This window comes from Ursus americanus, chromosome 7 (genome assembly GCF_024610735.1).
Source record: "Ursus americanus isolate L20-20 chromosome 7, mUrsAme1.1.p, whole genome shotgun sequence".
Lineage (NCBI taxonomy): Eukaryota > Metazoa > Chordata > Mammalia > Carnivora > Ursidae > Ursus > Ursus americanus.
This window is the reverse complement of record NC_142133.1, coordinates 28,387,052-28,413,386: the sequence shown is the minus strand read 5'-3', so window position 1 is coordinate 28,413,386 and position 26,335 is coordinate 28,387,052. Positions and strand designations below refer to the sequence as shown.

General features: G+C 37.7%; 1 protein-coding gene across 4 annotated transcripts in view; it reads left to right on the top strand.

Moving 5' to 3' along the window:
* Positions 1 to 26,335, top strand: part of USP34 (ubiquitin specific peptidase 34) — a 240,466-nt gene that overhangs the window by 18,329 nt on the left and 195,802 nt on the right. For all 4 annotated transcript variants that reach the window (XM_045788051.2, XM_045788052.2, XM_045788049.2 and 1 more), the window contains exon 2: positions 18,948 to 19,035. In XM_045788051.2, the coding sequence (XP_045644007.2) occupies positions 18,948 to 19,035 (88 nt within the window). The remainder of the gene's footprint in view (positions 1 to 18,947; positions 19,036 to 26,335) is intronic.

The window sequence follows — 26,335 nt, the reverse complement described above, 5'->3', positions numbered from 1 at the left end:
TGGGTTGTAAGAAGTAAGGAAATTTAATTTTTCTTTTGCCTTTGCTTCCCACATTAGTGACACTAAGTTAATGTAATCTTCATCGCCAAGCACTTGCTGTTTGGCAAGTGATGTCTTGATGAAGCAGTGATAATTTTATTAAATCTCACCTCTTGTGTACCTGTCTTCATGTATGCTGTGATGAAATGAGAAGCACATATAAAGCATTTCTCCTACATACTGCAGTGTAAGATGGTTGTCTTAAGGAAGTGTGATCATATGATTGAGTTTTAAGCCGAACAAGCTGCTCTTTTCATGACACACAGTTTTTAATTGAAAGAATGATTGACTCAAAGGTTATCCAGATTTGGTTATTTGGCAGACATTTACTGGAATGAATGAAGCAAGCATGTCACTTCAAAGAAGACAGTGTTAGTTACCAGAGATAAAATTGAGCTTTCAAGAAAAAATGAAAGTTTTGGAAAATTTGTACCTGTCGCTGTGAGTTTGAAAGCTGCCCAATAGAGTTTTGATGAGATTGAGGGGAATATTAATGATGTAATTTTTTGATATTCTGTAATGAAGTATGTCAGCATTAGAAAGATCTGTATAACTTAGTGATGTAGTATTTTCCGTAACACCATTGCATGATGTTACAAAAACATTTATGGGCTAAAGTTCGTTCTCTTCAGGGAGTGAGATAGATCGATTGATGGATTGTAATGTAACAGTACTGATATGATTTTAGATTTCATATTTCAGCTTAATCTTTAAGAAATTAACAGTCATTGAGTTTGGGTGTAATATCAAAGAAGAATATCCAAAATTATCTGATAAAGCTGTTAAAATACTTCTGTTTCCATGTTCATATATATTAAGGATGGACTTCATACACTTCACTGAAAACAATATATGGCAACAAAGAGAAGGCAGATGCAGTTAATGAGAATCCAACTGTTTTCTAGTAAGCCAAACACTAAAGAGATTTTTAAAAATTTAGAAACTTGTCTCAAGCCATTGATTTTTTTTTAATAACAGAAAACAGGCAATGAATTTATTGTTTATAAACTAACACAATAAATACTGAAAGAAATAGGGGCGCCTGGGTGGCTCAGTTGTTAGGTGTCTGCCTTCTGCTCAGGTCATGATCCAGGGTCCTGAGATCACGCCCCACTTCGGGCTCCGTGCTCAGTGGGGAAACCTGCTTCTCCCTCTCCCCGAGCTTGTGTTCCCTCTCTCGTCTCTCTCTCTCTCTGTCACATAAATAAATAAAATCTATTAAAAAAAAAAACCCACCTGTTTAAAAAAAAAACGTAAACATAAGCTCTTTGAAATCTTCAGTTTCTGAACATGTAAGGTAATCCTAAAAACAAAAAGTTGGAGAACTGCTGGGCTGCATATTAAAATTTTCTTCTTCTTGACTCTGGTTTGTATTATTCTAATCCTTCAAGTGTGGAGATTACCCAAGGTTTAGTCTTTTGCTATGTATTTTATGAAGAAGTTGAAGTAAGGATTTTATCTGCTACCCTGATTGTATTATCTTTAGACAACTTTGAGTATATTTCTAACCCTGACCAATTTTTGAGGCATTAGTCTAGTGTCCTTAATTTTGTGCTAGACATTTCTATTTAAGTATCTTCCATTGTTCTCAAATTTCAACAAAAGTGAAACTGAATCCTTCATCTTGTTCTCTTATTTATCACGTTTGCTTCTTTACCAGAACCGTTCTTAATGATGTGAATTTCTCACACTGCAATCTATGTTAGTGCTTTTACTGCTTTTCAGACTTTATAATGGTGCTTCTGGAAGTTTAATGTACATATGAATCACTTGGAGATTTTCTTTAAAATGCAGATTCCAACTCTAGCAGTCTGGAATTTTGCCTGAAATTCTTCATTCCAGCAAACTTCCAGATGATGCTCATGCTGTTGGTCCTTGGAACACACTTTGAGTAGCAAGGCCACAGAATACTTTTAATTTCATTTATTCCATCCATTTTTTTTTTCTTAATACTGCTGTTGTAGCGTGTTTTAATTACTTAGATACAGTATGATTTCAGTCTTCTTAAATTTGCTAAGACTTGTTTTGTGACCTAACGTGATCTCTCCTGGAAAATGTTCTCTGTGCACTTGAAGAGAATGTCTGTTCTGCTGTTAGATGGAATGTTCTGTGCATGTCTGGTCCGTTTATTCTAAAGTATAGTTCAAGTCCAGTGTTCCTTTATTGATTTTTCTGTCTGATCTATCCATTGCTGAAAATGGAATATACAAGTCCCCCACTCTTACTGTAATGTTTTCCTTTCTTTCTTTAGATCTAGTATTTGCTAAATGTGTATTTAGGTACTTGAGGCTTACATAAGACAACTTACCAATAACAGTTCTTGTTAAGCTGATACCTTTATTTCGCTTGTATATAAAACCTCTTCCCTTTTACTGGCATCCCTCGGTTTTGTTTTTGATGCTACCGTTTATCTTTTTTTTTTTTTTAAGATTTTATTTATTTATTAGAGTGAGAGAGAGCACGAGTGGGGTGAGAGGCAGAGGGAGAGGGAGAAGCAGACTCCCTGCTGGGCAGGGAGCCTGACTTGGGGTTCATCCCTGGGCCCTGAGGTCATGACCTGAGCCAAAGGCAGATGCTTAACCTACTGGGCCACCCAGGTGCCCGCCCCATTAATAACTTTTTATATCCTGTATCCATTAACAAATTGTAGCTATTATTTTTAATAGTTTTGTCTTTTAAGCTTTTGCTAGAGTTAAGTGATTGACATACCACCATATTATAGTAATAGATTATTCTGAATTTGACCATATACTTACTTTTACAAGTGTGTTTTATATATATATATATATATATATATATATATATATATATATATATATATATATATATATATATTTAAGGATTTTATTTATTTGTGAGAGTGTGCAGGTGGGAGGCAGGGGCAGAGGGGAGAAGCAGACTCCGCACTAAGCGGAATTTGATCCCATGACCCTGAGATCGTGACCCCTGCCGAAAGCAAGAGTCGGATGCTTTGACTGACTGAGCGAACCAGGTGCCCCAAGTGTGTTTTATATTTTCATGTACTAATTAGTATACTTTCATTTCAACTTGAATTCCTGTTAGCTTTCTATAAAGGCAGGTGTACTGGTGATGAACTCTCTCAGGTTTTATTTTTCTGGGAAAGTCTTTATTTCTCCATTTCTGAGGGACATCTTTGCTGGGTAAAGTGTTCTTGGTCCTTCCTTCCTTCCTTCCTTCCTTCCTTCCTTCCTTCCTTCGGCAGTTTTTTTTTCTGTCAGCACTTATTTAATGGATCATCTCAGTCTCTCTGGGCTTATATGAGGAATTTTTTCTCTTTTATTTTTATTTTTTTTAAAGATTTTATTTATGAGAGAGTGAGCACAAGCAGGGGGAGCGGAAGGCAGAGAGAGAGGGAGAAGCAGGGTCCCCGCTGAGCAAGGAACCTGATGTGGGCTGGATCCCAGGATGCTGGAATCATGACCTGAGCCGAAGGCAAATGCTCAATCAGCTGAGCCACCCTGGCACCCCAATTTTTTCTCTTTTAGAGGTAGTTTTATTATAATACGTATTGAAGATCTTTTTGAGTTGAAACTTTTCAAAGCTATGAACTTGAATGTCCAAATCTCTAATCACATTTGGGAAGTTGTCTGCTGCTACTTCTTTTTTAAATAAAATGCTGCCCCCCCCCTTTCCCTTTCTTCTGGGACTCCTCCAAAAATGCATGGATTATTTCTCTTTAATTGTATCCTATAGTTCCCATAGGCTTTCTTCACTTTTTTACTTTTGAATGTGTAATTTCAAAATTACCTACTCTCTAGAGGTTGTTCCTTCCGCTTGATCATGTCTGCTATTGTTGCATTTTATTGCATTTTTATTCATTGTGTTCCTTAGGGCCACAACTTCTATTTGGTTCTTTTTTATAATATCTCTTTTTTAAAACTTCTCACTTTTTGTCTGTGTATGGCTTTTCTGATTTTGTTGTATTGTCTCTCCGTGTTTTCTTGTGGGTCACTGAGCTTCCTTAAAACAACTATTTCGAATTCTTTATCTGACAGATTGCAAATCTTTTATTTGGGGTTGGTTACTGGAAAATTACTGTTTATTTGGTGGTTTAATATTTCCTGATTTCATGTTCCTTGAAGTTGTGAGTTGCTGTTTTGCATTTGACAAGACGTCACCAGTTTTTACTGACTAGCTTCAGGAGAGCCATACCTTCTCTTAGCCTGTTGTGGATTCTGAAGTTTTTGCAGACCTTTGCTGGTCTGTATGTTCCTCATTTCTTATTTTCCCTTGGAGAGTATTCTTAAGTTTGTATGCTTTTTCTTGATCCTGCAAAGCTAAGACGAATGTGACAGTCTCTTGTTTGCTTTCTGTAGGGCAGTGCTGAATTGTCAAGTTTGTGTGCTTTCTCCCAGTTCTGTAGAGTCAGGATAGCTTTTTGCACTTGTTCACTAGCCATCTTCAGATGCTCGTGCTCTCTCTGCCCTTGGGGGTGAACACAGGAAGCTAGCTGCAGAGTGAGAGCATGTATGGGTTAGGTGTGTGGGAAGTTGGGGCTGACCGTTTACTAGTTGGCAGCATCCTCAGACAAGGCAGCTTGTGGGTGGGCTTCCCAGTGAAGTCTGAATTGCAGTTAGCAGGTTCCATATCCCATTTTATATCTTCTGAGAGCCCTGCTGTTCTTCCAGCCACTCCCCCACAGTGATATAGTACACCTCAATATTCTGGGTACGGTAGGAATGAAATGGGTCTCTTTGTCAGTGTCGCACACAACTGGGGAAGCTGCGTGTTCACTTACATGGTCTCACTTTCCCCCAAGGAAGAAATCACAGGTTAAGAAGATCTATCCTGACACTATGCTGTGGGGACTATGGGGAAAGGGTGTGGCAGGTAAAGTGAAACTTTATTTTACCCTTTTCAATGTGTTATCTCTTGGATTTTTTTGTTTGTTTGTTTTTTGTTCCAGTGGGTGGTAGAACTTCTCCACTGGACTCCCTAACTTCTTGAAAGGCACTGTTACGTACAGGTGATTGTCAAAATCAGTGTTCTTTGGGAGGAAGATAGTAGAAAATTCCCATTTTGCTATTTTGATGACCTCACTCTTGGCTGACATGCTTTATGCCACACAGACTTAGATTTGTCTTTTGTATGGTTATATCAAAATGGAAATAAACTTTAAGTACTAATTGTATCTGGCATTTTTTCCCCACTTAGCGTATGGTTATACGCTATTGTTCCTTATTAATGTATCGGTAGTCTGTTGCTTTTTAATGTTGAATAGAATTCCTTGTGGAGATATGCATGCACATGCGCTCACTCTCATGTATGTATATATAGATTGATCTACTCTTTGGACACTTAATTTGTTTCTACTTTAAGGCTCTTTAAATAATTTGTTGTTTTGTTCATTGTATTTTTTGTGTTGTGTTTGGTGACCTGCATATACTAATTCAATAGATTCTAGCTGCTCTGCAGTTTGTAGTTTACTGATGTCTCTTTAATTTTTTTGGTATGTAATTCTTTTCTGTTTTCATTTTTAAGGATATATTTTTAGGAGTCATTCCTCAGGATAACTTAGTGGTCTTGCTGTTTTTTTTTTTGTTGTTGTTGTTTTAAGGACTGATTTAATCTTTAGGGTCCCATCTTCCTTTTTTTTCCCTTGCTATTTGTTGAAGAAACTGCTGATTCCATGGATCATTCAGACATAGAGGTTTTTCAGTCTGAATGTTGCTTATTGTATCCTTGTGTAATTATTTAATGGGTTTTTCAGTCTCTTCTATTTCTGTAATTTGATTATTAGATTTAGAGACTTGATCAGATTCAAATTAGGTTTCTTGGCAAGACTGTTTAATAGGATATGTTGTATTATTCCATCAGAGAGCACATAAGGTCATGTTGTGTGTTTTGTAATGCCAGCAGCCATTGCTATTAGTAGCAATGAATTCTTTAAAATATTAACATTTGATTTGTGGTAAGTTAGTCTTTTTTTTTTTTTTTTCTTAGAATCATCAAGTTATGTAATTAAAACTTAACTTTTGGGAGATTATTTCATACCAGTTTATAAAGAGCATCCTTGAGGCTCCTGGGCTGCTCAGTCAGTTAAGCATCTGCCTTTGGCTCAGATCATGGTCTCAGGGTCCTGGGATCGAGTCCCATGTCTGGCACCCTGCTTAGCGGGGACCCTGCTTCTCCCTCTCCCTCTGCCTGCCACTCCCCCTGCTTGAGGTCTCTCTCTCTGTCAAATAATTAAATAAAATCTTTAAAAAAAATAAAGAACATCCTTTTTTTTTTTTCTTTCTGATGCATAGTTTTTCATTGTCAGGTTGGGTTTATGTTGTCCTCTATTGACAGACATTCAAGTTTTTTGTAATCTTCTGTTAATATGAACAGTGCCATGTTGAAAATCCATGAAGGTTATTTTGGGGGTGTGTGTAAGAAAAAGATGATTGAGGTGCACCTGGGTGGCTCATTCAGTTAAGCAACTACCTTTGGTTCAGGTCATGATCCCAGGGTCCTGGGGTTGAGCCCTACGTCGGGCTCCTTGCTCAGTAGGGAGCCTTTTTCTTCCTCTCTCTCTGCCTGCCGCTCCCCCTGCTTGTGCTCTCTTTCTGTCAAATAAAATCTTCAAAAAAAAAAAAATGATTGAGGGGCACCTGTGTGCTTGGTTGGTTGAGTGTCTGCCTTCGGCTTGGGTCACGATCCCGGGGTCCTGGGATCGAGTCCCACGTCGGGCTCCCTGCTTAGCGGGGAGTCGGCCTCTCCGTCTCCTCGTCCCCGTAGCTTGTGCTCTGTGTGTCTCTCTCTCTCTCTCTCTCTCTCACTCTGCTCTCTCTCAAATAAATAAATTAAAAAAATAAATGATTGACTATTCAGAGGTTCAGTGTATTTTTAATTTTGGTAAATATACCCCGATTTTTTTTCACTAATGTATGAAAGTACCCATTTTCTCCGGAGTTTACCAACTCTAGGTATTACTTAAACTTTGTAAACCTGGTAAGAGAAAAATAGCATTTCAGTGATGTGTTTGACCATGTTTGTATCATTTTTCTGTTTCTGGCCCATTCTTCTCTAATCTTTTGTTCGAGCTGAGAGAGATTACCCTACAAAGGCTTCCTAGTTCGTAATTTCTTTGAAGTTTGTTTTTTTGTTTTTGTCCTTAGTCTAAATGTCTTATATTATCTAATGTATCAGTTCAGAACGCTTTAAGAATGACAGTCTTTATTTCTGCCATCTTTAATGCTGTCCCATATTTCAGTTGAGTTGAAAGTCTCCCAAACTAACACATATTTTTAAAGTATTTCATCACTTTATATATTTAGATTTATTCATGTTCATTTCCTTCATTACCATTTCTTTTTCTTTTTGTTCCTGTTACTCCCCCTTCTACCCTTTTTTTGAGGTATCTTTTATTTTCTATCTATCTGTTAATTTTTTTACTTTTACATTCAGGCATGGTCTCCAATGGTAATCAAACATATTCACCATTACTCTTGAGGTAGGTTTACCTGGGTATAAAATTCTAGATTTGCCACCATTTTAACATTTTGAAGGTTTTATACTGTTCTTCGGAACAGAAGCCTGCTTCTCACTCTTGATTATTGATACTCCAGGTAGCATCTTTTTTCCTTTGGAGATTTATTAAAACTTGCTATGACAAATTTCAAATATATACAGAAGTACAATACATTTAACATATGAATAGTTGAAAGTTGTTTGACAATAGTTCATCCAAGTTCATAACTGTATAGTACCTTCTTAATTGTTTATGTTTATTTAGTTGGCCCTTTGACTAGCCTTTTATTTTAAAGATTTGTTTTTAAATTTCTTTTTTTTTTTTTTAAAGATTTTATTTGAGAGAGGGAGAGCAGATACAAACAGGGGGATCAACAGGCAGAGGGAGAGGGAGAAGCAGGCTCCCCACTGAGCAGGGAGACCAACGAGGGGCTTGATCCCAGGACCCTGGGACCATGACCCAAGCTGAAGGCAGATGTCTAACTGACTGAGCCAACCAGGGGCCCCTAAAGATTTTATTTTTTAAGTAATCTCTACACCCAGCATGGGGCTGGAACCTGCAGCCCCGAGATTAAAAGTCACATGTTCTACTGACTGAGCCTGCTAGGCTCCCCTGAATAGCCTTTTAAGCGTGTCTTTAATTCCAGTGTAGTTGTACATCATTTAACACTTTACCTTTGAGGCAACACATTTTAAAGTACTTATGGTTTGCGTTTAATAGAATTTTTGACTGCATCTTGTTGCATTGTTTAGTGAGTTGGTCCTTAAATTTATTAGCATCTTTTTTTTTTAAAGATTTTATTTATTTATTTGACAGAGAGAGAGACAGCCAGCAAGAGAGGGAACACAAACAGGGGGAGTGGGAGAGGAAGAATCAGGCTCCCAGTGGAGGAGCCGGATGTGGGGCTCGATCCCAGAACACCGGGATCACGCCCTGAGCCGAAGGCAGACGCTTAACGACTGAGCCACCCAGGCGCCCCTAGCATCTTTTTTCTTTTTAAATAATCTCTCTGCCTGATGTAGGACTCAGACTCGTGACCCTGAGGTTGAGTTACATGTTCCACTGACTGAGCCAGACAAGAGCATCTTTTTTTTTTTTTTTAGTTTTACTTATTTATTCATTCATTTATTTTAGAGAACATGAATGAGGGGAGGGTCAAAAGGGAAGGGAGAGGGAGGGAATCCCAAGCAGACTCCATGCTGAGCGTGGAGCTGAGAGTAGGGCTCTATCTTTCAACCCTGAGATCATGACCTGAGCAGAAACCAAGAGTTGGACGCTTAACTGACTGAGCCACCCCGGCACCCCTATTAGCCTCTTTAACAGCTTTATCTTTCCTTCCCGTTCCCTTATTTAGCAGTTATCCAGTACCTTGTTTTTCTGTGTTTCAATTCTCTGAAACTTTGCACATGATGATCCTTCTGACCGGGAGTCCATCCTGGCTTTTCTGTCATTATCCCTCCTTCCTGCTGTCCTTTTGCTTCCCCCCCCTTTTTTTTAAAGATTTTTATTTATTTGACAGAGACAGTGAGAGAGGGAAGACAAGCAAGGGGAGTGTGAGAGGGAGAAGCAGGCTTCCTGCCAAGCAGGGAGCCTGATGCGGGGCTCGATCCCAGGACCCTGGGATCATGACCTGAGCCAAAGGCATACGCTTAACGACGGAGCCACCCAGGCGCCCCCTTTGCTTCCCTTTTTTCTAACTCCTGTCTTTCAGCATAGTTGTACTTTTTTAAGGAAACTTTGCTTAACTCTGCAAGACTGTGTTTTCATGTTCTCTTTTTTAGATTAAAAAAAAAAGGTGAAAAGAGTTGATCATTAGTTGTATAAAAGCAGATTTCTTTAGGTGTGATTAAGACAAAGAGTGGGAAATTTTATTTCATTTTATTTTTTGGGACGATTGGCAAATTAAAAAATCTGAAAAGTGTTCTGTGTTTAGATTGCCCTGCAAATTAAGTGTTCAAACTACTGTAATAGAAATCTGGAATGGAAACGATAGTGCACTGCTTTTGTTTCTTTTTAAATACAAGATAAAATACAGAACTCCATTCAGTGTACTGAAACCCTATAAAAAAGGCCCTATGTGAAAAGGTGGCTGAATGTGCATTAATATGTTTTAAAGTTAAGCATTAGTCGAGTGATTTCTCTATACCCAAGGAATAACTTAGGCCTGGAGTGCTGGCTAACCAATCCTCCTATAGTTGTTTGTACTTATTTTAGCCATTTTACTCACCTGGATTGGCCTCAGTGGCTAACCTAGGTGCTGGTGAGGATTCTGGATAGGGCCCAGCTTCTTATAGCCCTGTTCTTTTGAGACTTGCTGAGAATACCTTTCTTATGGGCTTCTAAGAGCCGGGGAACTGGAATTCTCTGAACCTGAGATACATGAGGTTTTGTTCAGCACCTTTGGCCTGGTCAGTGGTCATGAATTTTTTTTCCTTAGGTGAGATTGTATTTGAGAAGACCTGTTCCTTTTGCCTGTGTAAGATCTTAGTCATAGCTACCAGTGGTTTCTCACTAGACTTCTGCATTATACTTCCCATCCTCTAATGTTTCCTCTTGGAATTGTGCTTGTCATACTATCCATTTCTTCTTCTTCTTCTTTTTCTTTGTTTTTTTTAAGTAGGTTCCACACTCAAGGTAGAGCCCAGTGTGGGGCTTGAACTCATGGCCCTGAGATCAAGACCTGAGCTGAGATCACCAGTTAGATGCTTAAACGCCTGAGCCACCCCGGCACCCCCATACTATTGATTTCTGATCTTGAAGTTTTTATGAGCATTTTTTTTTTTTTTTAAGATTTTATTTGTCAGAGAACACAGGGGAAGTGGCAGGGCAGAGGGAGAAGCAGACTTCCCGCTGAGCAAGGAGCCCCATGCAGGACTGAATCCCAAGACCCTGGGATCATGACCTGGAGCGGAAGGCAGATGCTTAACCGACTGAGCCACCCAGGCGTCCTGAGCTTTTCTTTTTTTAACCTAAGTGGTGAGAACCATTTTCTTTTCATCCAGTACCTAGTCCTCTACCCCCTTGCATTGTGTCAGGTGGGTACTTTTAGTTACTGAATTACCTTCTCTTGCTTTAGGGGAATAGCCTCTCTGGTACCCCTTGGATATTGACCAATGTTGATGTTTCCATTTCTACTTTGGTCTCTCCTATTGGGCTATATTTGGTGTTCTGTAGGTCTGTGTGGACAGTCCCCCCACCTTGCCTGCCCTTTTTCCTGTCCTGGTGGTTGACCTTTTAGGGTTGGAATACAGTTCCTTCTCTATAGGGAATGGTGGGAGTATTTCGGGATAATGTTGCCTGCCTGCCTGCTTTTATTGTCCTGTGGACTTTAGTGGGTCTGATTATTTATAAAGATCAGTGGCTTCTTTTAAAATGCATTCTGAGTTTCCCTATCTTTTTTTTTTTTTTTTTGGATTAATAAAATCTTTTTAGTTGTAAAAAAACAAGTAAATAATTTACCATCACAGTCATTTTTAAGGGGCACCTGGGTGGCTCAGTCGTTAAGTGTCTGCCTTCTGCTCAGGGTGTGATCCCAGGGTCCTGGGATCGAGCCCCGCATTGGGCTCCCTGCTCCGCTGGGAGCCTGCTTCTTCCTCTCCCACTCCCCCTGCTTGTGTTCCCTCTTTTGCTGGCTCTCTCTCTCTCTATCAAATAAATAAAAATCTTTATTAAAAAAATCATTTTTAAGTGTACAGTTCAGTAGTGTTAAGACTATTCTCATTTTTTGCAACAAATCTCTAGAACTTTTTCATCTTGAAAACTGAAACTCTGTATACCTATCAAACAACTCATTTGCCTGATAGCCACCATTGTACTTTGTTTCAGTTTGCCTGCTCAAGTTATCTCATTTAAGCAGAATCCTGCAGTATTTGTCTTCCTGTGATTGCCTTACTTAATATCCTCAGAGCTCATCCATGTTGTAGTATGTGGTAGGATTCCTTCCTTCCTTCCTTCCTTGCTTGATTTATTTATTTGAGTGAGAGAACGTAAGCAGGGACTGAGCCACCCAGGTGCCCCTTCCTTCCTTTTTAAGATTGAATAATATTCCCATGTATATATACACAACATTTTGTTTATTCATTTGTTGCACGTTTGGGTTGCTTCTACTTTTTCCTGTTGTGAATAATGCTGCTGTGAACATAGGTTTACAAATACCTCTTTGAGATTGAGCTTTTGGTTCTTTTTTTAAAATGATATTTAAAAATTTATTAGAGAGCAAGCCAGCAAGAGCACAAGCAGGGGTTAGGGTCAGAGGGAGAGGGAGAAGCAGACTTCCCACGCAGCAGGGAGCCTGACACAGGGCTAGATCCCAGGACCCTGGGATCATGACCTGAGTCAAAGGTAGATGCTTAACTGACTGAGCCACCCAGGTGCCCCAGCTTTCAGTTCTTTTTAATATATATACCTAAGGGGTGCCTGGGTGGCTCAGTGGTTGAGTGTCTGCCCCTTGGTTTTGACTTAGGTTGTGATCTGATGGGTTATGAGGTTGAGTCTCAGTGGGCTCCGTGCTCAGCGGGGAGTCTGCTTGAAGATTCTCTCCCTCTGCCCCTTCCCCACTTGTCCGTGGGTCCTTGCTCTCTCCCCCCTCTCTAAAACAAATAAATCTTAAGAAAAATATATAAATATACTTAAAAGTGGGATTGCTGGATCATATAGTAATTATATGTTCGTTTATTTTTTTTTTTTTAAGTAATCTCTACCCAGCGCTGAGGTCAAGAGTCATATACCCCATCAACTAAGCCAGCCTGGTGCCCCCATGTTTAATTTTTTGAGTAACTGCTGTGCTATTTTTCATAACAATTGCACCATTTTACATTCCCAGCAACTGTGCACAAGGATTCCGGTTTCTCTGCATCTTTGCCTATACTTGTTACTATGACGTTTTTCTTTATGGTAGCCAACCTATTACGATTTTTTCTTTATAGTAGCCAACCTAATTGGTATGAAGTAATAACTGTTTTTGGTTTTGATTTATGTACTTTGTTTTGAAATCTCAAAGTGTTCAGCCTTCCTGTTTTGTTCTTTAAGATTGTTTTGGTTATTTGGGGTCTCTTGAAATTCCATATGAATTTCAGGGTGGAATTTTTTAACCCCCCCCCCACACACACTTTGGGACTTTGGTAGGAATTTTATTGACTCTAGATAACTTTGGGCAGTGTTGACACTTAACAATATTAAGTCTTGCGATCCATGAATATGAGATTTCTATTTATTTGTGTCTAATTTCTTTCCGCAGTGTTTTGTAGTTTTCAGTGTATAAGTCTTTTACCTCCTTGGTTAAGTTTATTCCTGAGTCTTTTATTGTTTTTGGTACTGTGGTAAATGCAGTTGTGTTCTTAATTTTCTCCACAGCCTGTTCATCATTGCTGTATGGCAGTGTTATGATTTTTGTGTGATTCTGTGTTCTGGTAATTTACTGAATTCATTTATTCTAACACTTTTTTTGGTGGACTCTTTAGAGTTTCCTACATTTGTAAGATTATGTAATTTGTGAAAAGTGGTAATTTTACTTCTTCCTTTCCAATTCCTTTTTGCCTAATTGCTCTGGATAGATCTTCCAGTACTGTAGTTGAACAGAAGTTGTGAAAGTTACTTACTTTGTCTTGCTCCTCATCTTAGAGGAGAAGATTGCTGTCTTTGACCATTGAATATGATGTTAGCTCTCTGGAGAGCTCTGGTTTGACCCTAATAGAATGTCCTTCCTTTCCTTTATTGGTTATGAGGTAGATACAATGAAATAATTTGGAAAGCTTCTGTTGATGAGCTATTGGGCTTCTAGGTGGGCCTTAGATGGGGACAGGTCTCTGACTACACATATGCTTTTTCCAGAATGTATTCCATTTTTCTTTTGTGTTTGGGAAAGGTGGGATTGTTGTAGCCAGTCAGATCCCTGTGTTTTCAGGCTGGGAAGGGAAAACTGGCATGGCGTACTATGTTTCTTCTTCTCTGTCCAGGTAGTTGACCCTTTAGGGTTGCAATATAATTAGTTAAAGGTTTCTTTCTTCTTTCTTAATGGCTTAGGTGCATTTTCTTGGTTTTCTCTCAGAATTTTTCTACGAAAGAGCAGAGTTAAACAAGTTTCTGGCAAGAGGGTGAGAATCCTTTCTGAGAGCCCTGCACCCCTTCCCTTGTTCTCCAGCTGTATCATTGCTGCAGTGCATGGGGTTGGAGGGCTTGCTGCTGAAATCTACAAACCCAGAGTTTGTTTTCAGTGGTTGCCTTATCTCTTCCCTCAATATATCTTACTCTCTCTTGAATTTGTTGTCAAATGTGCTTGCAGGGTCTCAGGTACTGTTATCTTGTTAACCTTTTGTTTGGCATGTACTTCTGCCTTATGCCTTTTCCTCCTCTTCCTAGTCAAGAGAATTGTTTTTACCCCTTTTGATCTGTTCAGTATTACCAGAGAGAAGTATTCCAATCTCCTGTTTGGACTACCAGCATTTCTGGAGCTGAGTGTGGAAGAGTGCCATAAGGCTCAACATTGAGTATATAGTTTGGTCTAGAACAAGGTATTCTTTTTTTTAGACAAAAATTAAGCTCATACACAGTTGGTAGAAGAATATTAGTAAAATGTAAGATTTTTATTGGTTCTTAGGGGATTCCCCCCCATAGTACTAATGTTTTACAGTGATCCATGCAAGCTTTTCTGTGATTAAAGAGAAGAACCTGGAGGAGGTGGGGTGGGGGAAAAAATAGAAGACCCTACTACCAGTACATGAAGAAACTGTAACAAAGCTGACAGTCTTTTTTTTTTTTTCATCCAAAGCTGATAGTTTTAAGAAATGACTTTTTGTTGTGCATATAGTGATTGGTTTATTGCCTTTAAGGACCCCTGTTCCCTAGTTTGTAAAGCTATATATCGAGAAGGTGAAGTAGATGCAAAGTCATTAAGATGATGGATTAACGTGAGTGGTTATATTTGATCTTTAGTGTTTTGGGGAAATGATCTTTATTAGAATTGAATGCCTTCATGTCTCCATATCAAAAGATGATGCATGGACCTCATGGTTTAAAGCTGCAGAGGCTGATTGACACCAGTGCAATGCCAGTGGAGATTTAACTGTGCTAGTGTTTAAGTCAGACTAGTTACTGATTTTTGTCAGTGCTCTGGTCATAGGTTTTGAGTAGTTTTCTTCTAACCTTGTTTTATTGTTGTTAGCCTCCGCCGTCGTCGTCGTCGTCTTCCTTTTTTTAAAGATTTTATTTGGAGAGAGAAAGCAAGCATGCACGCACATGCACGAGTGGGGGGAGGGGCAGAGAGAGAAGCAGACTCCCCACTGAGCGGGCAGCCTGACCCAGGGCTTGATCCCAGGATGCTGAGATCAGGACCTGAGCTGAAGTCAGATGCTTAACCAACTGAACCACCCAAGTGCCCCTAAGATTTTGTTTTTAGGTGATCTCTATACCCATCATGGGGCTCAAACTCATGACCCCAAGATCAAGAGTCACATATTCTACCAACTGAGCCAGCCAGGCACCCCCACCTTATTCTTCAGTGCAAGATTTTGTGTCACATGAATCTTCTCAGGAATGCTTCCATGACATAGTAGGAAATGCCTGTACAGAGACATACACGTTTTCAGTATGATACTCCTGGCTTTTAGCTGCATGGTTTTCCAAAAATGAGATTTTTCGGGTTCAGCATCTCAGAAAGGAAACGATCTTTTGGTGGGGGCGGGGGAAGAGTGTGTGTGTGTGTGTGTGTGTGTGTGTGTGTGTATGTGTATGTGTGTGAGAGAGAGAGAGAGAGAGAAGGGGAAAGACGGGGGATGTCTACCTGCTTCTTAATAAGACTTTAATATTTTTTAGCCCTACCTTTATTCCTGCTTTCAGAAGTACTCAGTGTTTCTAGTTCCAGAGCCTTTCTGAGATTTCATGGGAAAAAGTTAGCCTAGTTCTATTCCTCAGTATTAGGCTGATTTGTTTAGCTTACTGTAGTTTTTCTAAGTCAGGTGCCCTTTTCTTACACAATTTAGTTTTGCTTATGCCATTGTGCATTTATTTTCTCTTGTTGTTTTAATGGAGTTTGGGGAGGAAGTGGAAACAAAAGAGTATCCTGAATCTGGCATATTTAACTAGAAAAAAATTAATTATGAAAATAGGTTAGACCCTTGGAAAAAAAACCCTAAAATAGATATACATGTACTTGCCAAATTTAATAGATGTTAATATTTTATATTGGCCTTTAGCTGTATCAATTTTTATTTCTTTTATAAAAAGTACTTCCTCTTGCCTGTCTTTGTATCTTTTTCCCCAGATGTAACCATTCTCTTGGTGTGGATGTGTATCATTACAGTATATGTATTTATACTATGATGGTGCATGAGTCCATAATAAGACAGTTTTTTTATGCGTGTTAAAAGTCAGCAAATGGTATCAAACTGTCTATCCTTTTGCAGCTTTTTCACTGATCTTTTGGAATTTGAGTATTAGGCATTTTGATGAACAGATTCAGTTTATTTTTATTTTTATTTTTTAAAGATTTTTATTTGAGAGAGAGCTTGAGCAGTGGGAGAGGCGGGGGCGGGGGGGGGGGGAGAGAATGAATCTTTAAGTAGATTCCCTACTGAGATCATGACCTGAGCAGAAGTCACACGCTTAACTGACTGAGCCACCCAAGTGCCCCTTTTATTTATTTTTAAAAATATTTTATTTTTAAGTAATCTCTACATACAACATAGGGCTTGAACTCACAACCCCAACATCAAGAGTCATGAGCTCTACCCACTGAGCCAGGCACCCTGAGTTTCAGTTTATTAAGCTAATTATCCCTTTACTTTCTAATAGGCAGTACTTTTCATTCATTTCAGTTTGGGTTCTACTACTACTACTACAGTAAAACTAGGCTTTTTAAAAAAAAAAAAAAAAGTCCCCTTCTTCCAGTTAAAATTTTGACTTAAAGTATATTTTTACAAACTGCTCAGGAGTAAGGGATACATATGGTTGATATTTAAACTTTAGTTGCCAGTTCTGAAATAGGTATAGTATGAATGCTTATAAGAAATAAGTTCTGGGGGTGCCTGACTGGCTCAATTGGTACAGTATGTGACCCTTGATCCCAGGGTTGTGTGTTTGAGCTCCACATTGAGTGTAAAGATGACTTAAAACATCAAATAAAACTAAGAAAAAAAAATTCTGGATAATGGACCTTACTCATTTTTTTTTGTTTTAATTTTTTATTTTATTTTTTTAAAAATTTATTTTCTTTTAAATTTTTTATTTTATTTTAGAGAGTGTGCGCTAGAGAGGGCACGTGTGTGTGTGCAGGGCCAGGGGCCAGAGGCAAGGGGGAGGGGAGAATCTCAAGTAGATTCCTTGCTGAGCGTGGAGCCTCACTTGGGCCTTGATCCCGTGACCGTGATATCATGACCCGAGTAGAAATCAAGAGTCAGTTGCTTGACTGACTGAGCCACACAGGCACCCCAAGATTTATTTATCTATTTTAAAAGTCAGTTAACATATAGTGTATTACTGGTTTCAGAGGTAGAGTCAGTGATTGATCAGTTGTATGTAACACCCAGTGCTCATTACATCACGTGCCCTCCTTAATGCCTATCACCCAGGTACCCCATCTCCCCCTCTCCCCTCCCCTCCAGCAACCCTCAATTTGTATCCTGTAGTTAAGAGTCTCTTATGGTTTGTCCGCCTCTCTGGTTTTGTCTTATTTTATTTTTCCCTCCCTTCCCCTATGGTCCTCTGTTTTTTTCCTTAAATTCCACATCTAAATGAAATCATAGGATAATTGTCTTTCTCTGATTGGCTTGTTTTGCTTAGCATAATACCCTCTAGTTCCATCCATGTTGTTGCAAATAGTAAGATTTTTTTTTTTTGATGGCTGAGGAATATTCCATTTTGTGTGTGTGTGTGTGTGTGTGTGTGTGTGTATACACACATATACACTACATCTTCTTTCAGTGGACATCTGGGCTTTTTCCATAGTTTGGCTATTGTAGATATTGCCGCTATAAACATGGGGTGCGGGTGCCCCTTCGGATCACTATGTTTGTATCTTTCGGGTAAATGCCTAATAGTGTGCAATTGCTGGATCGTAGGGTAGCTCTATTTTTTAACTTTTTCAAGATTCTTATTTTTAAGTAATCTGTGCACCCAGTGTTGGGCTCCAACTCACAAGGCAAGATCAAGAGTCATATACTCCACCTACTGAGCTGGTTTAGCGTTGGACTCTTGATTTTGACTTGGGTCATGATCTCAGGGTTGTGAGATGGAGCCCTGTGTCAGGCTCTGTGCTCATTATGGAGTCTGCTTGTCCGTCCCTCTTCCTCTGTTCCTCCCCTTGCTCACGTGCATGTGCGCACATGTGCTCTCCTTAAAAAATTTTTAAAAAGTCTAAAAAAATAGAATGGAGTTGGCAGACCGTGGCCCAGTGTACCAGATTTTTCAGCTGCGGGTTTTTAACATGGCCATGGTAATTTGTTTACACATTATGTGTGGCTCCTTTTAAGAGGCACAGCTATCTAGGTGTGGAAAGAGACTCTATGGCCTGCTAAGCCTAAAGTATTTACTTTCTGGCCCATTAATGAAAAATTTGCTGACCAGATCTTGTACAATTAAACATTTACATTAGAAGATTTATCTGGACAACCTGTAGTTTCTGAACTTTTTTCCTTCCTGGATTTAACTTTAGATTCCTTTCCTAGTAGTACATATTGTATATGAAATGCCAGTATGTCAGTCAAGCTCCATTCAGGAAGTTGAAAGGTAATTTATTTAAGGGAAGTACTTACACAAATGTTGGAGGTAGAGAACAAATGGAATGTGGGTGATACCCAGAGATAATGATGATGACAATTATGATAACTGAGGAAGCAGCCAGTCTCCTTGAAGGCTAGGGAAACAAAGGAAAAAGGATTGTCAGAATCTAAGAATCACTTAGAATCACTTGGAGGTGGGCCCTGTGAAGGAAGCTAGGACTTAAAGGAAGGGATGCTGTCTGGCTACTTCTGGTACCTCTGAGAGGAGTACCATGAGTTTGGTTTTTCGATGCTGCCACTTGGAATCTGTGCTGCTGCTGAGTGACGCTTTCATATACAGAAAGCGAACACGTCCTTGGTCTCCTCCTGCCTTCTAGTCTTCTAGTGCCATGTAGGCAGTGGAGGAAGATCTTAACAGGAAGTAGCTGGAAATGAGAAATGTAGTTTGTGGAGTTCCAGCCCCAGCATCACAAAGCATAGAACAGAAGGGGGGATTTGAGGTAGAGAGACAGCACTAGAATAACTGGCAAAGCATCTTTTCTCTTGCTCCCCCAATACATTGTTAAAAAAAATACATATATACGTATTTTTATATTAAAAAAATATATATATGAAATATTTGCCTTTAGTTTAGGCCTTTTTCTTTTTTTAAGTATTGGCTTTAATTGGTTTAGCATTACTTATTCCTAATATTAAAAAGTGTTTTTTCTACTTTATTTCAGTATCAGATATAGAAGGTGGTGATGGACTGCAGCTCAGAAAGGAACATACTCTCAAAATATTTGCTTATATCAATTCCTGGACACAGAGGTATGCATCTTTAAAGTACTTTAAAGACTAACTTTGTGAGTTGTACTTCAAATTGGCATTGTTTGTCATGAAATTTCCCTTTTAGAATGTTGGGTTGTATACCTATGGTCAATAAATGACAGTTTATCAGTATTTATTAAATCTTCTTCCCTCCTTAAAGAGGCCACTCATGGTTTTGCAGAATAAAAGTCAGTTTCTTAAACTCTTTAATTATTTAGAAACAGGAGAGTGAATAAGAGTCTAAAAATAATTGAGAGATTAAAGACTTTTTATTGGTGTAGCTGGAGACCTTTAACAAACTTAAACCATTAAGAAAATCAGTATTGTGGTAATGGACACTTTGACCCTACTGGAAGCTACTTGTTATTCCATTTGCATAATATATAGGTATATTAGACCAATTTTTAAGAACTACATATATTGAATATAAAGAATAAAACTTCAGGGAACACAGTAATTAATATAATCATAATTTGTAGCAAGAATTTGCAAGTTCCTGTTCCCTTAACATGATTTTAGCAGATCATAGCTAAAGATTCTTTTTTGCTTGTGTGCCTATCTTGTTTATTAGTCTTCTAAAATTTTTATGGATAAAGAATGCTTGAAGCTTTGTGTGCAGTGATTAGTGAACATGTTAAGTGCAGCCAACATAAATAAATGTCGTGAGGCCTACAGTCTAGCTGATCATAGAGTTTATCTTCAAATCTCAATTTTTCTACAGTAACATTCGTTTTTCTTATGTTTTTTCTTTGTCAGTTAACTTGGTACACATATTTTTTCTACAAATTGTAGATTTTTTACATGCCATCATTATTGGCATCTCTTTTCTGAGTCTTCACCAGCTGAATTACTTTCAGCTAAGTTTACTAATTGTTACTGTTCCTCTGTTCCTTTCATTATGGGTAAGGTAGATGATTGGATATTTCATAATACTAATGTTAATGATTCAAAATTAACATCAATATCCAAAGGATTTGCTGAGAAATGTTACATTTGAGTCATAATTTTGGATTTATTTATTGTAACTACAGCTAGGTAGCAACATGTTATGCCGCTAAATAAAATGAAATCCAGAGAAATGATGCAAATTTTTTTTTAATGTCTCACACCTAGTTATTGGTGGTGCTGGGTGGGGGTTACATGTTCCCATTTCTAGTCCACTTTTATCATTGATATATACTCTTAATCCTTGTATCAGGAATTTTTAAGCTGGAGTGTGGATGGCAATGAAATCACAAAGTAAATAATTGATATGTACACTTTTAGGCATAATTTGTAGGTTTCATCAGAATGTCTAAAAATGTTTGCCCCCAAACTACAGAGATCCACTTACTTTTATCTATTGTTGCTGTATAGTGGTTAAGAGTGTGGCTGTTGAGCCAGATTGACGTGGCTTCAAGTCCTGCTTTCTCATCTGTTTATTAGATGATTATGACAAACTAGTTAACTTGTAAATTCTTGCTTCATTTGTGAAATGAGAATAATAATGTCACTACTATTTTAGGTTGTGAAGAGACCAAGTGCTTAGCACAGTACCTGACAGAAGATCTTAATAAACACCTGTTTTAATTAAAATTGTTAAAATTTATTTCAGAAAATGATACATATGTTGAAGGTTATGTAAGCTAAAGTGTGAAAAGCTGAACTAAAAAACAATTTGTAACCTGTATCATTTTATTCACATGTCAATAAGTATGAGCAATTTTTTAGCTGGTGGTAAAAAAGTAGAATGTTCATTGTTCATGCTGAAGAAGAGACAAGTGACAATAAAATATCCAGGTGGATCACAGTGTTTTGTGATAAATTTTTGTCTAGGGGCACCTGGGTGGTGGCTCAGTTGGTTAAGTGTCTGTCTTTGGCTCAGGTCATAATCCCAGGTCCTGGGATCGAGCCCTGCGTCGGGTCCCTCCTCCACGGGGAGTCTGCTTCTCCCTGTACCCGTGTGCTCTCTCTCTCTCTCAAATAAATGAACAAAAATCTTAAACTTTTTTGGGGGTCTATTTTCCCCTCCCCCTCATGTCTCTGACCTTCCTCAACTTCTTTTTGGGGCATCAGAAAATTCTGCTGCCTAGATTAAGATGGTAGTTCTTATAGTTGATAAACAGCAATTTAATAAGGCGTGGTTAATGTTCGAAAGAGATTGTTAACTTGGGGGCCTATGACCATGGAAGTCCATAAATGTACATTAGCACTGATCAACTCATGACATTTCATACAAAATGTTCTTAATAGGTTTCCTGGGAGGAAAGTGTTAATAGTTCTCATTAGATTATCAGTGGTCAAGAATCATTATTCTATATTGACTAGAAGATAGGTAAAGGAGCATATTCACTTAAAAATAGTATATTGATAAGAATTTAATTTTTATAAGCATTACAACTGTATTACTATTTTATTTTCCTCCTATTTAAGTATGCACTCATTGTAAAAGTCTGAGAAAATAAAGAGAATCAAAGTAAAACAAAACAAAACAAAGCTGCTACCACCTGGAGTAACAACTGGTAATTTTTTTTGTATAGCCTTGGCATGAGCTTGTGAATCATAGTTTGTTTTTTTTTTTTTACAAAAATGTGATTTTACTACATCTATGTTTTATAATCTGATTTTTCATTCACAGTCAACTATAATTAATCTCTCCATGTCATCAAATATCATTTTTCATTGCTGTGTAACAGTCGTATATCTGCCATTGTCTGTAAGATCAGGAACGTTGTATATGTTTGTTTAAAAGGTTATCGTTTTATTAATACTGCAGTTGGGACTGGAATGGGAGGAAAACTAATTCAAAGTGGAGAGAAAAGATTAAGAGAATAAATTGAAGAATACAAGTTAATGAAAGCATATAAAGGTCTGAAAGTAATATGGATGATAAAAACATTGGATAACATTGTTTTTTTTTTTTCTTTCCTTTTTTTGACTCGTTAAAACTTACCACAAAACTGGCTTGGGTTTCTGTCTTGTAAATTCCACCTTCCTTACCAGGCTTTCAGGCCCTTCATTGTCTCCTACCAATCTACTTTTTTTTTTTTTTTTTAAAGATTTATTTATTTATTTGACAGAGACAGCCAGCGAGAGAGGGAGCACAAGCAGGGGGAGTGGGAGAGGAAGAAGCAGGCTTCCAGCAGATCAGGGAGCTTGATGCAGGGCTCGATCCCAGAACCCTGGGATCAGGCCCTGAGGCGAAGGCAGACGCTTAACGACTGAGCCACCCAGGTGCCCCTACCAATCTACTTTTTAATTTTCTTTCACGATTTGTCTTCTAAAAGAATTCTGGGTGCCAGCAAGGGTGAGGTTCTATCAGCTTTTTGTATTTTTAGGCTAAAAATTGTATCTTTCATAGCTGTCATTTGTGGTGGATAAATGTTCAAGGCTGTTCCTTTTATTTTTTCATTGTTTTAATAAACTTATATTTTTTAAAGTAAACTACATCCAGTGTGCAGCTTAAACTCATGATCCCAAGATCAAAAGAGTAACATACTTTATTGACTGAGACAGCCAGGTGCCTCAGTAAACTTTATTTTTACAAACAGTTTTAGTAGCTGTTGCTTTCGAATAGATTATGTTCTACACTCTCTAAGGCTCTGCCTTTTATTTTGGCATTAAGAAATTTGGGGATATTGATAAATTCAGGGGGGTATTGATATTGACCACTATTTAAAGTAGTGCTTTTCATGAATTAGTTCATAAATAAAAACTTTTATTAAAGTTAGTTACCATGGATTAACAGTCCTTTCAGCGTACCAGGCCATGGTACTATGGCCAGGGAAAACGTTAGATCCATTGGAATATGTGTTGTTAGATGGAATTGTAGAATCAAAGTTAAAAAATAATTTAATTTTGATATGTAGATTCCTCATGAATATTGAGTTAAAATTTTTTTTGTTAATTGGAGCTATGTATTTTATGCTAGGCATTTAGAAATTTTATCTTTTTTTTAGATTGTTTTCCATTTTTAATTCCAGTATGGTTAATATACAGTGTTAAATTAGTTTCAGGTGTACAATATAGTGATTCAGCATTTTTATATATTAGTACTCATTAAGATGAGTACACTCTTAATCTCCTTCACCTATTTCACCCATTCGTCCATCCACATCCCCTGTAGTATCCATCAGTTCTTTATAGTCAAGAATCTGTTTTTTTATTCCCCCCCTTTATTTGTTTGTTTTTCTTAAATTCCACGTATGAGTGAGATTATATGGTATTAGTCTTTCTCTTACTGACTTATTTCGCTTAGCATTATACTCTCTGGATCCATCCATGTCCTTGCAAATGGCATGATTTCATTCTTTTTTTTTATTCTTTATTTAAATTCAATTTAGTTAACATACACTGCATTATTAGCTACCAGGGTAGAATTTAGTGATTCCTTGGTTGCATGTAACACCCAGTGCTCATTATATCCAGTGTCCTTTTTAATTAATGCTCATCACCAAATTACCCCTTACTCTGATCTACCTCCCCTCCAGCAATCCTCTTTGTTTCCTAGAGTTCAACATCTCTTGTGGTTTGCCTCCCTCTCTCTTTTCATCTTACTTTATTTTTCCTTCTCTTCCCCTGTTTTGTTCATCTGTTTTGTTTCCTAAATACCACATATGAGTAAAATCATACCACATTTGTCTTTCTCTGACATATTTCACTTAGCATAGTACCCTCTAGCTCTATCCTGATTCTTTTTCTTATTGGTGAGTAATATCGTGTGTGTGTGTGTGTGTGTGTGTGTGTGTGTGTGTGTGTGTATGTGGTACATCTTTATCCATTCATCTATTAGTGGACACTTGGGCTGCTTCCATAGTTTGGCTGTTGTAAATAATGCTGCAATAAACATAGGGGTGCGTGTATCCTTTCAAATTAGTGTTTTCGTATTCTTGAGATAAATACCCAGTAATGCGATTATTGTATCATAGGGTAGTTCTATTTTTAATTTGTTCAGGAACCTCCATAATGTTTTCCACAGTGGCTGTGCCAGTTTCTATTCCCACCAGAGGGTTTCTTTTTCTCCACATCTTCACCAACAATTGTTGTTTCTTGTGTTTTTTTGGCCATTCTGACAGGTGTGAAGTGATATCTCATTGTGGGTTTGATTTGCATTTCCCTGATGATGAGTGATGTTGAGCATCTTTTCATGGGTCTGTTCGCCATCTGTATGTCTTCTTCGGAGAAATCTCTTCGTAACTTCTGTGCATTTTTAATTGGATTATTTGTGTGTGTGTGTGTGTGTGTTGAATTGTATAAGTTCTTTATATATTTTAGATACTAACCCTTTATCAGATATGTCATTTGCAAGCATCTTCTCCCATTTGGTAGGTTCTTTTTTAGTTTTGTTGGTTGTTTTGCTGCACAGAGACTTTTTATTTTGATGTATTCCCAATAGTTTATTTTTGCTTTGGTTTCCTTTGCCTCAGGAGATCATCTAGAAAGATGTTGCTATGGCTGATGTCAGAGAAATTACTGCCTGTGCTCTCTTCTAGGATTTTTATGATTTCAGGTCTTACATTTAGGTCTTTAATCCACCTTGAGTTTATTTTTTGTGTATGGTGTAAGAAAGTAGTCCAGTTTCATTGTTTTGAATGTAGCTATCCAGTTTTCCAACACCATTTGTTGAAGAGACTGTCTTTTTCCCCATTGTATCTTCATTCCTTCTTTGTGGAAGATTAACTGACCATGTAATCGTGGGTTTATTTTTGGGCTTTCTGTTGTATTCCATTGGCCTGTGTGTTTTTGTGCTAGTACTTTACTGTTTTGATTACTACTGCTTTGTAATACAACTTGAAATCTAGAATTGTGATACCTCCAGATACCTTTTTCAAGATTGCTTTGTCTATTTGGGGTCTTCTGGGGTTCCATACAAATTTTAGAATTGTTTGTTCTAGTTCTGTGAAAAATGGTGTTGGCATTTGGATAGGGATTGCATTAAATCTGTAGATTGCTTTGGGGGTAGTATGACAACATTTGTTCTTTGAATCCATGAGCATGGAATGTCTTTACATTTCTTTGTGTTGTCTTGAATTTCTTTCATCAGTGTTTTATAGTTTTCAGAGTATAGGTCTTTCACCTCCTTGGTTAAGTGTATTCCTAGGTATTTTATTATTTTTGATGCAGTTGTAAATGGGGTTGTTTTTCTTAATTTCTCTTTATGCTACTTCATTATTAGTGTATGGAAATGCAGTGGATTTCTGTACATTGATTTTGTATCTTATGATTTTACTGAATTCATTCTTCAGTTCTAGTTTTTTGATGGAGTTTTTAGGGTACTGTATATATAGTGTCATGTCATCTGCAAATAGTGAAAATTTTATTTTCTCCTTACCAATTTGGGTACTTTTTTCCCCCCTCCTTTTTCTTATCTGACTGCTGTGGCTAGGACTTCTACTACTATGTTTAATGAAAGTGGTGAGAGTAGACATCCTTACCTTGTTCCTAACTTTAAGGGAAAAGCTCTGTTTTTCACCATTAAGCATGATGTTAGCTGTGGGTTTTTCATATTAAGGCCTTCATTATGATGAAGTAAGTTCTCTCTAAACCTACTAGTATGTTCTTTAAACGTAAGCAATCTCCACTCAATCAGCACATAACTCTACTTGGGTAAGAAAGTCTTATTAGGCTGATAGTAATAGGGGTAGGACTAAGGAAAAAAATAGGATAAGCTTAGAATAGTGGAAGGGTATGTCTGAGTTTAGTGTATAAATAGATGTAATGTGTACAGAGTTTAAAAGTAAACAGAAAAAGGCCCGTAATAAAGTTCATTGTTCCCTAGCTCCTCAACTCCCCTTCTTCTTTCAGCTTTTTCAGATGCTGGCTTTGATATTAACCTCTGTATTCTGAAATAGTGTTGTTATACTGCTGTTACTTCATGCATCAATTTTAAGTAAACTCTGTGAACTTTCTTTTCTGATATATAGAGATTACATTTTTTTATCCTTCCCTATTTTCTCAGGGTAATTCTAAAAATAACAATTCTGGTCAGCGGCGAGCCAGAAAAGGTTCTATGGCTCATTTTATATTTTACAAGAAATAAATTCTTGTTTATCTTCTGTTATCTTTTTGTTTCCTGGAGTTTACTGGCTTGTTTTTAAGTAGTTTTCCAGTTGTGGATCACTAATTCTTGCCAAACTCTTCAACCCATCTTATTACTAGTTTTTACGTTTTTATGCATCATTATGTGATCTGTTATTTCCTTCCCTTTCCCCTTCCTGAATCTTCTTTGGCCTTTATCTTCCTACTCCATTTGTTGGTTTCTCATTAGGGGTACTAAATAGCTCTCCTCTCTTCAGATAATCTGTGAAATTTCTTTTGCTTT